Below are 13,158 nucleotides of genomic sequence, written 5' to 3'. Positions count from 1 at the left end.
GAATCAATTGCAGTAGATAAATATTAGAAAGTAGTTCACACGTTATGTAAATTGTTGGTTGCTTATGTTTTGAAAGTAACAACCCTGTGTGGTAGACAGCGTGAAAAGAGTGTTGATGCTTACACCTGAAATTAATTATTTTTTTTATGAAGACAAGGAATGTCCATTTTGCATGTGTCTTGTAACAGCAATCCACCGTCTAGTTGGAACTGCCTTCTTTCATACATAGCTTAACATGCCAAAATTCAGACATCAAGTACAAATTTAGTTTAAGTTATTTTAGCAAAGTAACACTTTTCCTTTTCTGATTAACATCTTAAGAGAGTTCTTTTCTTCCTTATATTACAAATATGGTAGAATGGGAAGACACCCCTACTACTACTGAGCAAAACGCCAACGACATGTTCGAACTACTAACAGAAGTCCATCCTGATAATCACTGTGCAGGCTTAAACTACAACTAGTTTTATCTGGTCGCGACTACTCAAGTAATCATTGGACACTAGATCTCCTAAAAAGAGTTCTCCACCAGCTACTTAAGAGAGCTTTTGAGAAAAAAATACTATTTCCCCCAAAATTAATCCATCCCAAATATGAACTTAATATATTTTAGGCACATTGAATATGAAAGTAGACAAGAAGAACCTTGGTACTTGCATTGTACCATATGCTATATTTTCTAAAAGGGTACACAAATAAGTGGCTGCTTACCATGGATTCTCCAAAACTACTGATATGAACATTTGCACCAGATGAGTAGCCACACATGTAAAGCAAGTTCGTGTCTTATAATACAATAGCAACAAACAAATGCTGCTATTTGTTTGTGTTCAACAACTTAACATATTAGACAGCAGTTTATGTTTGGAGTTTCATTTCTTTTCATTCTGACCCAAATCGGCAGCCGCTTTCGCTGCACGTGTCAACACATCCGAAACCCAAAGAGCACCTTTGGCAAAGTAGCTACTGTTGGCTATAGCAGTTCCAGCCGCCACAGCAGCTTTTCCGGTAACTGATGCAACGACTATAGCTGTTGTTCCTGTCACTGTTGCAGCTGATTTGGTGAAATCTGTGACATGATATTTCTCATCCACAGACTTAAAAGTTTCAATCCCTGAATTAATGGTATCAGTCAACCCAATTTTATTGCTGAGTTCAGCAACCTTGGTTGCTGCTGTAGATGATACACTATGAGATTCATCGAAAGCTTTTGCCATGACAAATGCATCTTTGCCCAATACATATCCCTTAGCCACCATTGTTTTGACAACCACCTGAGCCATAGTTAGTGCTTCTCCAGGGGAAGCAACAAACTTATCCATGTGAACATCCTGTCAATGAAAACAACATTAACTTAATCAATGATTGACCCCAACAGTAACTAAGAGTATCTTTAGACTTTAGAATAACATTTTCACACCACATCCATTAACAAAATCATGTCCACAGGCCTCAATGATGCATGTTGTAAAATCCGTTACAAAGATGGAATAAGTAAGCCACTAGTTACACGTTATAAAGGAAGATTGTTGTGAAGATTTCAGGATAAGTTGGTATTTGGTACCAGATTACTTGATTCACTACTGTTTTTTAAAATGTAAAAATAAGGTAATATGTAAAACTACTAACAGCAAGAAGTGATAGATCAAGATAGAAATCCGTAAGCCAACTACAAAGTGCATTGAATTTGCCTCACTAAACTCATGGGGTCACCATATTCTACAGTCCGTGAACTAAAATAGATAATCATACCATTAACTAAATATTTTTGAATGTATAGAAAAATTCTTTTATCACTTTGGTCTAACTAAAAGCAGCAGAGCCTTCTAAGGATTTTATTAGGATTACCTGTGAGGTTGTAATACTGTATTCAGGATTTGATGCATGATTGCTCCAATTATCATAGTCATTTACATAAGCTTCATAGCGTGAAATGAATATACATTGGTCCAATATCATTGATCCCTGAAAAAAAATTGAACCAAAATTTGCAGGTTAGTAAACAATATTCAAGTGAGAACAATGCCACATCACTGAAAAGTTCATTTTCTGCAACATCGCAGAATGAATTTGATTGAAGAGGCACAAATAATACAATTTCTAAGTAACAAATTTTCACTAATGCAATGCAATTGAAATTTCTTATAAAATTATTTTTTATCATCCTTTGTAGGACTGTGTTAAGAAAGGTCAGGATGCAATAAGGGTACTAATCATTATGTAGATTCTGAACTTGCATACATCTAGAAACAAAATACAACCATTTACCCCATCAGAAGGCAAAAGAAAAACTTATATAGCAAGATTTCACATCCATCTTGCACTTCAGCAGGAAAGCAAAACACCATCATCTATTACACACTATGAAGCCTAGACATTGACAAGGACACAGAGCATGGGAACACGTCAAATTCTAAAACTTGTAGGGCATCAACATGGTGTATAAGAGTGTTTTTTTTTATTGGGAAATGTTTGTTATAATATTAGTTTTGTTAGCAGAGGGGATCAAACCCACGACATTTCCCCTCTTCCTTCTCCCTTAATCATCCAACTCACCTTATATCTCCTTGGTGTATATGAGTGTGTATTACATATGTTGAAAGTTTAAAGGAAAAGAATTCATAATTTGTAAGGGCATTTATATAAGCTTCAAGTCTTACAATATCTTAATAAAGGTTATATATGGCGATACATGCTATTTTGTAAGCCTCGTCTAGAAAACATGGAGCATCATTTGACTCATTTCTATTGACATTTTCCAAACACTTTCCTAAATGAACTTGTCCTTGTGGAACTAATAATATACCACATGTAAATGTACACACACAATTAAAAAAAATGCAGATGGAGAATCTAATGATCAACTTCATTTTGCTATCCACCATTGTTGTCGTCACTGTTGGCCAAGAGGACATCCACCAACTCAGTTTCAGGGAGGTGGGGATAGGGGGGACGAAATGAACAAGTTGGGGAGAAATGAACAGCTTTGTGTGTTCTTGATTTGCTCTGTGACTCTCCTTATAAGGGTCATAAAAATAATTATAAACTATCTACTTATGGATGTGCATTGAACATATTGTCACTTTGTTAGACACATGTCCTTCACACTGATGCGGCACCAAAATGGTGTGCTCATGTGTTATAGATTACAAATATTAATCTAATGCAAGATAATGAGAAAGAAATAGAAGAATTGGTTATATTTTACGTCAATCCATGATATCCAACAAGAGGGCAAGGAACTAGGAAGTAAGAGAATAAGCAACTTACATTTAGCAATAATGCAGTTTCCAGGGCATAAGCATCCCGGTAAGTCACATATGCAGTAGGCGCATATTCACCAGATCTGTGCCATGACAAAAAAGCTATTATTCAAATTGATTCCAAGAAATCTTTATAAGCATACAGCAAAATAAAGTAACACATTATTAACATCTTTAAAATGTTCTTTATAAGCATGCTAATTCTTATTGAGTTTTTTTATAAGTCTGCTAATTGTTATTGATTGGTTATCTGTCTGACTTTTTTACCATGTCATTATGTTTGTAGTCCGCCATACTAATCTGAATGAGGGACTCATAACTCATAACAAATAATCAATAATGTTCTTCTTTTATTAAATAAGGGGCACACACATACATATCCTATCAGAAGGTTCAATTTTGATATACAGGGATTTAATTTTACCAGTAAGGTTAAGCAACATTACCTTAATATTTCAATATGCTCAATCAAACCACAGTATGTGAAAAAATTGCGCACATCATCCTCTGTTGCTCTTGGGGATAAGTTTGTAACTAGAGCAGTGTAACCACCACTATACATACTTGTCATATGAGTCAATCCCAAATTGAAATAAAAAGAAGCAGATTCAACAAACCTGCAGAAAGCAAAGCAAGTAAAAAACTTGACAACTTTTTTAGAGGAAGAGTGACCCTGAAAGAATTAAGGATGATTGATGTAACTTCAGAAACTGATGGTGGGAATAGGCTTGCCTTTCCCTTTCATTTCTCCATTAATAAGGGCATGCATTGTTAAAAACAAACAATGAAGATAAGCAGAACTACAGTGAAATTATAGAAAACATTATCTATCATTTAGTTGCATTCACTTCATCCACGAGAGATTGTAAATCCAAAATATTATGTGGTCCCCAACAGATATCAGCCTCAATTTTAGGACAAAGAACTATGTCATGAATCACATGACTATATATTTCAATCGTCTTATTTAATATTTTAGCACACATATCAACACTTGACATGCAAGGAAATCGTATTTATCACATTTGAGAATGAAGAGTGCCCATTAACTGAAGACAGAATTTTTTTCACACTCCAACAACCAATGGAAACGAATCCAACTCAATCAAATTCTAAAATCTCTAACTGGGTTTGGAATTTGAATATGAAGGATCACCCTTCAGCAAAATTGATAGCATCAATAAAAATCATTTAAAAAAACAATTTTAATGATCCACAAGAGAGAGACAGAACAAAAAAAATCAAACAAAACAATTAAAAAAAAGAACAATATCAATGTGGGAAAACAAAAGTATTTGAAGAAAACTATAAAGAGAGTACCCGAAAAAGTGTTACAAGATCAAAACTGGGGAAGTGCTTTACCTGACGGTTCTTGTCGGCAAACTGAAGCAGAGGAAAGTTTAGTTTAGTTTGGAGAGAGAGAATATGAGTCAGCAGATAATAAATCCAAAGTGGAATTGTTTCATTTTGTGATTGGAGCGATGGAAAATGGTAAAATGGAATCTCACGCGCTGAACATTTTGTCTTGTGTAGCATTCTGGTTGGTTTCTTATACATGTAATAAAGTACGTGTATCAATTCCATTCCATCAATTTAATTCTAGATAGTATTGAACAATAAATTGAATTCTTTACTATTAAGTTATCATTAAATTAATCCATTCAACTTTTAAATTTGGTAGCTATTACAGTATTAATTTAATTCTTAAATTTGATAATAATAATAATAATAATAATAATAATAATAAGCTAATTTATTCTCTGATTATAAATTAAAATAATTGATAGATAATAAAAATTATCGATGGTTAACTTGAGTTGTAATTGTAATTTTAGAAAATGATTTGATATTTGACTCAAAATGTACTTGTTTAAATTTTTTAATATTTATTTTATTATAAAGTATAATTTTTTATGAGTTTTATCAAATGACTAATATTTTAAATAAAAATAATAAGAGCATTTGAAAATGACAAATTTAATAATATAATAAAAGTTTCATAATTGAAGATCTTAAATTATTTGTTTTGTTAAGAGGTCTGAAATTATTTACTAATTTCTGAGAATGTCTTTAATAAAAACTTTAATCATTGAATTTTAATAAATGTGTTATTAGTGAGTAGTAGTATTAGTATTTTTCTTAATCATCTGGTCTGGCGCGTGATATTTATATTGTTCTCCAAAAAGTGTGAGCAATAAAGGATTGCACCGTTGATTCCCCATTGGTGGAGGAGTCTGGTTGGTGGCAAAGATTATTGCATAAGCAAAGTCGGCTATTAAAACGATAACTTTATGCTGCGTTTCATTTTCAAAGTTAACTTTTTGGAAATGATTTTGTTCAAGAGTTTAATGCAAATTTATGTTTTTTTCAACCAAAAAATATAGTACAAAGATACAATCCTTTCTTCAATTTTGCAGTTAACATTTTGGAGATGATGCTGCCTAGCTAATGCAAAATAATTTATGCTTTTGAAGTAAAAAAAAAAAAGATACGATTTTTATAATACTAACTTCTTAATTGATAATTTTCATAAAATTATACTCTTCTCGTCCCGTCTTATTTGATATTTTCTCAAAAAAAAATATTTTGATTATATTGTAAAATATTCATAAAGTACTAAATATTACTCAAGTTAAAAGGACAAGATAATTATTAAAAAGAACCTAGTATTGCATGTAGTTAGTTTTTTTATTAAGATAATTAAGGTATATTAAATCAGATGCAGTAAAAGAAAAAGGGATTAAATCAGATTGTGTTGACATTTTATTTCCTACCTTTTAAGAGTAAATATTTATTATACATATTTAGGTAGTTTCTTTTTCTTGGATTTTGCATATAGTTTCCTATTTTCAGGAGTCGGTTCCATATACACATTGATGCTCTGAGAACAAATAGAAACTACTTTATGGTATTAGAGCCACACTCTGAGAACCTTTGATATGAGATAAGAGACTAAGAATGAAAGAGGGTGATAGTCGAAGAAACAGGTTTTTCCTTGTGATCTGTATTCTCTGTGCCAACCCAGGAAATGCCATCACTTAGGTGCACTTGAAATGTGAAAATTATGATGAATGGGCTTGTGTAGTACATAAAATTGGAATGAGTTTAATGTGGGAAAACAACCTCTGAACTCGTTTAGTACACCTATATCAGCATCTGAACATGATCATTGCTTTTACATTACAATTACAAATCATGCAACAATTTTGGTGTGGCAAATAATAATAAAATGAAATGAAAAATAAAAGAAGAGAGCGTCTTAGGCCTGGGTGGGTTCAAAAATGGGCCATTAGTGAACAACCTTTCCTTGACAATTACTTCTTTCACCCCTCAAATTATTTCCTGCACCTAATTCAGAATGTAAACTTATATTTCGAAAAAGACTTCCTGGAATGTAAAAATTTACATTCTAAAATAGGTGTTCTGGAAGCTTAAAAGGACGCAGGAAGCAAAATTGAAGGTGTAAGAAACAATTGCCCCTTTCCTTTTCGTTTGCCAAGATCTCAACTCAAATTTTTTGGGTTATTTATTCAAGCGCTGGACTCAAATTTTGAAATTTGACTTGGACTATATGTTAACAATGTAGTCCAGTACCTTGATATTTTGGATTGATGAGTGATTTGAGCTCCAAAGGATTGGACTATATGAGTTTCTTTTTGGAAAAAAAAAAAAAACTGATTGCTTCTTGGACTATTGTAGACCTTAATACACAATTAGGGATATATAATGCTACGATTCAAAAATAGGTGGTTAGCAACAAAAATAAAATGCAAGAATATAAAACAAATTACAAGATCAATGAAATCATATCTTTTTTCATTGCATATGGTGGACCATTTTTCATAAAATTTTATTTATTATTTTTTTTTGTGTGAGCTTAAATTTTATTTATTAGTATTTTGTTTGTTTCTCAATTTAATCTAGAGAGATGATCATTTAACTCAGACAACTTGTCAACTCTCATTTTTATAAGGAATTCCGTTAATTAGGACAACTTATTAACTCTCACTTTTATATAAGAAAGAGTCATTTTAACTTGAATAGTTTGGTAGACCTTTTTTTTTAATTATATTTACTTCTAAACTTAAATAATGAAGATAATTAATTTAGACACTTTATTAACTCTTGTTTTTAAAATGAGAATGCAATTTGGTGTACTATATATTAAAAAAAACAATAAATAATCTCTGTTTATTTCTTTCTTTTCTTTTCTTTACCAATCCTTTCCTTTTTATTTCTCATCTCCTCTAGGGTATACTATGTTTGTAGGGTTGTACGTTATATTTGTTATATATACTTAAAAGGAAAAGAGTCTTTACAATGTAATAATAATTTTTTGCCAAACCTGCTCTATATGTAGAAAAATGTATAAAATGATGAATATCACAGATTTTCAGGACAGACATATTCGCTTTCTTATAAAAACTACGTCCACTCTTTGAAATTCTATTAAATATTTTTGCATCTGATTTGAACATCATCGTAATGCATGAATTGATAATCCAACTGCATGATTTCATTTATTCATCACACAGACAACTTTTTTAAGAATGGATCGAAACACATGCCTTTGACTACCACATAAAAACACCAACTTCTAAGGGCCTTCATTTGTTGCATAAACATTATATGCAACTCTTATTTAATTTAATTTATATATATAGTTCATATCGTTTTATTTGTCTCAATTTACTCAATAATAGTGTAAGGTAACAGGAAGGGCTCTTAATTGTACAAAGCCTCATACCTCTCAAGATTTAAAATAAAGCCAACAAATGAAAATTATTTTTTTTAGATCATGATCCTAGTATAAAATACCCATTAATTTTATTGATAATTGATATCTAGTAAAAGATTTGATTATTTTTATTATGATCTTCTTTTTTAATCACATTTTAGTCAGAAGATTCAAATTTAAAATTTTGTTTAAGAGACTGAATTCAGTATTATTCAAAATAATCACTTATTGGTAAAATTATTAAATTCTTTGAAATAATAAAAATTTCTCACCAAATAACAACATATTATAAGTAGTCCATAAAAAATATGAATATAACCAGAAATTTACAGTACGCAATTTGATTGGGACAGATAAAAAAAGAAAGAAAAGGGAATTCAGTACAAAGTAGTAAAACCCGTAACTAAACTAATAATTATGGCGATGCCCCATTGGGCACGTATGGTATGATTGGAACACATTGAAGTTCGTGTCCTGGTGCACAATACAGGTGATGTAACAAGCTCAGCTGAGCCTGTTTGTTGAGAAAAGGCTCGACTTTGGTCCAATGATTTTTGCAATTCAGGTTATCCCTTCCTTTGCATGTTTGTACGGCCTCTTAATTACCCTGACACTCTCACACGCCCATGCACACCCAATCCAACCCCAACTCTCCTCTCTCTCTCTCTCTCTTTACCTTCTTTGGAAAATTTATACTAGTCTATACTAGTATATGAAATAGTTTAATGACTAAAATGATAAAAAAAAATGTGTAAAATATAAGATTAAGATGCTTATCATTATCAAATTAGAATGTGAAACAAAAATTGAAACTATACAGTGCATGATTGGATTATCCTTTAAGCAATCTAATGTCCATTTTTAAAATTATTATCTTCCTTACTTTTATTTGAAATGATAAAATAAACACACTTTTAAATACTAGTTTAGAGATATGTTTATTATTAAATGCATGGATCAAGTGCATAATTTTTTTTCTTAATTAATAATTTTGAATTCAAATCATAAATATTCAGTTATGTTAAATATTAGAAGAAGAATTTTTTTTTAATTTAGAGCCGTTCTTAACTTGTTGACAAGTATATCAATTCGTTTTAAGTAACAAAAGACTTGAAAGTTTGAGTATCGAATCTACAGGAATTTTTGTTGTATTTAAAGTGATACAAGTTCAATTATTAAGTAATTAGAAGAAATAGGGAATTATAAGTCTGGAAATTGGAGTAAGAGAGAAACAAAGAAATAACAAGAAAATTAAATAATAATTTAAATGCAGAAAGATGAATTCAGAATGTGATAATGTTGTGACCTAACATGTCAAAACTAGGTGTAATGCAATGTTAATGATTTTCTCTATTCAATAAAATTCTTGTTTTCACCCACATTTACTAAGACACTCTATTTTTCGTTTCCCACATGAAGAGCCTAACTTATTTATTCATTTCTCTCAAATTTCTTTACAAAGATAAAAATAATAAATTGCATGCATAAATTGGGCAAAACAAATATCAATCTATTTTTAGTAATGATTTTATTTAGATATCCTTCTCTGGTTCTTTAAAAAATAATCATTTTTCAATGCATTACTCCCTAAACATTATATGGATGATCAGACCATAATAAACAGAGAAACACAAATAAGAGTAATAGAAACAGAGTTGCATTAAATAGATAATAGATAGAATTACATTACAAAAGTTGGTCTGTCAGGCTCCCAACAATAGAGGTTTAACCTCTCATAACCATGAGAGACTTTAAATTTTAGGGGATAATATGGATGAAAGAAGGGGTTGGATGACTAGAAGAAAGAAAGGGAGAAATGACTAAACGCACCTTTGGTTCGTGCTAAGCCTGAACTTGCTTGCTAAACGAGAGTCAGTAGTAAGCTTGAATTGCATGCTGAGCGAGCTGTTCAATTCTTCCAACTTTTCTTTAAGGTTTTTTCTTCCAATTTTTGTATCAATTTTTCTCTAAAACATTTGAAATCTTCTTCTTTTGACTTTTGCTTATCAAAAATTACAAAGATGTTAATTTCTTCATTATTTAATTAAAAACAATAGTAAAGTGAAAAAATTATAATCATTATTAGTCAAAATTAATTATCAAATTAACTCAGATTTCAGAGTTATCCGTCATCAACTATCAAATTAACATATGCATCACATGACATGTTAATATTTTAACTGGCCTTGCAAGATTAAAGAAAGCAACTATAAACTTTTTACAGTTAAATTTTATATGTTCATAATACACTTTTATTTTATTTTTTATTATTTTTATTACCTTTTTCCATGGTATATAAATCTTAAGAAAGTGAAAAAATTCAAAAATTAAAATAAAAAAATCTCAAAGTTAACTCACTTCTAACACTTCAAAATATTTTTGCCAAAACAATCCTTGTCGATTAACATTTTTTTGATCTAGTATAATACCACCATTTACATACAATACTTAAAAAACCATATTTGTTTGAATATGCTGATATAAATAGACGAGCATAAAGAGCCAAAACTACAGTTACACATTTCACTCACAAAGTTCAAAATTTCAGTTATTGGACTTTGAACATATCCTGTGCTGAAACGAGTGGTAATACAAGCAAAACATATCAATTTCTAGAGTGACATAGTTGATCCATTTGGGCAGGGTTTACAATGAATGGCCACAACCACAAGGCTTTGTTCTCACGTATCATTTTCCAACTGCAGCGTATGGATCATATGGCTCATCAACAAGATCTTGTAAAAACGTTTAGTCCCTTTCCTCTATTGTCGGCCTAACAACATTTGCAGGACTTGTTTATTACCAATCATCCCTAGCGTGTTCTTGCAACTTCCATGCAACTTGCAAGGTAAAGCCACACTTTGATAGCAAGATACTCTATATCACACACCACCTTAATTATTTCTGCTCAAAGCATAGCTATAGCTTCAGTACCTATAGAAAAGATTAAGTGTCAGTAACCAACTCAATAATTTGTGGTATGATTCACTTACACGTTTCTCTTGCTATATGCGTTGTTTTAAATTGGAATTAAATATTGTATCATACTGAGATTGAGTCCGCACTTGGCGGGGTAAATGGCTTGTGACTAACTCATGGAATATATACACATATGAACAGCAAATATATAGAAACAAGGTTATATTGGTACCAAGTTATTCTAACTTGATCAATGATTTCGAGTACAAAATTTTAATATGCAGTTAAATACAAATAAAACTTTACAGAAAATTGTATTATTTAGTAATTTTATCTAGTTTAAACATAATTATCTAGTGGAGAATGCTTATGGTTTGTACAGAAAAAATATATAAAAATAAGACTCTACTGTAAAACTATCATATGATAATTATGTTTGTGGTCTCAGCTATTATATTGAAGTTATACCATCACATACCAATAAATATTACGGACAAATGTTTGTATATACTGCAGAAAAAAGGATACACCAATTGTTTCGCTTGTTCTCATTAATATAAACTTTGTTAAAATTGAACTTTATAATAAGTAGCGTGAGTTTACGTTATTTCTGAACGACGACATATTACACAAATATATGCTCACCGACAGTATATATTATATTACGAAATTATTTATTAGTATGATATATGATACTGGTAAGCAAAGTATATATTAACAAAGAGAAATCTAACAACTAATATTTATATGAAAAGAAAGAGTGAAATTTCTGTGATATAACAAGCGGAATGAACGTTGATAAAAAAATATGATGCAGGATCGAAATGGGATGGTGTTTAGGGAGATTAAAACTTTCACAAGTTGTGTCCGTGAACAATAATTGTGAGGCAAGCATCAAAAGGGTACAAAGATACATGAATCATCAGACATCAGAATGTTAAATACCTTTAAAAAATCAAACACGGTGGAAGGTGGTGGTGGCCAAGATAACTTGGTCGTGTCGGTGATAATGGATGTGAAGTTAATTAATGACACCAAACATTAAAATGACAACAAGTATTAAAATCAATTGATGATGTTGCGATTGAGAACACACCATGTCATTGGCAGGTAAAGCGTGGATGAAGAGATATGGATGGGAAGGGTGGTCGAGCAATATTGTAACATCTTTCGATTCATTGTAAATATAGAAGAGAAGATTAGGTACCAAATGACAAAATGATTTCTGAGTAAGTGTGAATTTGTGATCATGATACATTCATACATATTTTAATCAAAATCCTTGAGACTTAAATTTATAAAAAAAAAAATCTTATTTATATAATGCTTATTTTTTTTTATTCCATGCATGTGTGATTTCATGTGTGCGCGTGCGCTACAACTATTTTTTTAGAAGCAAACAATTACAATCATTCTTCCCTGGTATTCTCACATATAATGCATGTCTAATACTTCGATTCAAGCTTTTTTTTATTAAATTTTTACAGCGTAAACTAAATTTCGGTTGTATATGCATAATATTGTTAGGTGTTAATATACATAAAATTTCCTGAGTGTTAGGAAATATTTTTTATTAGCTAATTTAGATTTCTTGAGAAGCAATTTCGAATTGAAGTATTCTTTAAAATAGTAAAAAGAATTATGATTTTGATTCATACACATGTCATTAACTAAAAAGTAAACGTTGCTGACTTATTAAAATTCTTAAAAGACTTTATTTTAAATCCCTATATTCCCATTTGAAATCAAACAGTGAAAACGTCTCATTAGAAACTCGAATAGAGATACAAAATCAAATTGACACATATTCTCGACACGAAATATTTCTCTATCAACACATATATAATCCAATTTGATTTGATACCGATGTCAAAGCTAGAACACTTGAATGTTGTATAAGGAAAATTCATTTAGAAAGGTGGAAAAAAATTTATTGATTTTTTTCTATAGTATTCAAAATTTATTTTATATTATTCCCTTTAGTAATGTAGATATAGGACGCGACACTGCAACAGGGTTTAAATCCAAAACAATAAGAAGAATTAATTTAGTTTGCTATAATCCAACATAGTTTTTTTAAAAAATAAATCAGAAAAATTTTATATTATTATGTCAATTAATTAATAGATTCCCTTATTTCCAATCCTGTTTTAAGTGTGTACACTGAAAGACGGTCGAATATTCTTAATCCTTTGCTAACAGAGTAAACATTCATTTCAGTGATTTCACTCTCGTACT

General features: G+C 30.6%; 1 protein-coding gene across 3 annotated transcripts; it reads right to left on the bottom strand.

Annotated features, from left to right (window-relative positions):
• Positions 1–277: 277 nt before the first annotated feature.
• On the bottom strand, positions 278–4,751 carry LOC114425275 (binding partner of ACD11 1-like). 3 transcript variants are annotated; one of them, XM_028392133.1, is made up of 5 exons: positions 4,584–4,637; positions 3,710–3,880; positions 3,271–3,346; positions 1,849–1,965; positions 278–1,331 (listed from the first exon to the last, which is right to left on the bottom strand). In XM_028392133.1, exons 2-5 carry the CDS (start codon positions 3,832–3,834, stop codon positions 873–875), a joined length of 777 nt encoding a protein of 258 aa, XP_028247934.1. In that variant the 5' UTR covers positions 3,835–3,880; positions 4,584–4,637; the 3' UTR covers positions 278–872. The 3 variants fall into 3 exon arrangements, with proteins under 3 accessions (XP_028247934.1, XP_028247933.1, XP_028247932.1); XM_028392131.1 differs by having other exon boundaries at positions 547–1,331; positions 4,626–4,751; XM_028392132.1 differs by lacking the exon at positions 4,584–4,637 and having other exon boundaries at positions 3,710–4,498.
• Between the last annotated feature and the right edge of the window lie 8,407 nt (positions 4,752–13,158).

Source organism: Glycine soja, chromosome 9 (genome assembly GCF_004193775.1).
Source record: "Glycine soja cultivar W05 chromosome 9, ASM419377v2, whole genome shotgun sequence".
NCBI classification, from domain to species: Eukaryota; Viridiplantae; Streptophyta; class Magnoliopsida; order Fabales; family Fabaceae; genus Glycine; species Glycine soja.
Note: the sequence above shows the minus strand (reverse complement) of the source record. Positions and strands in the feature narration are given on the sequence as shown.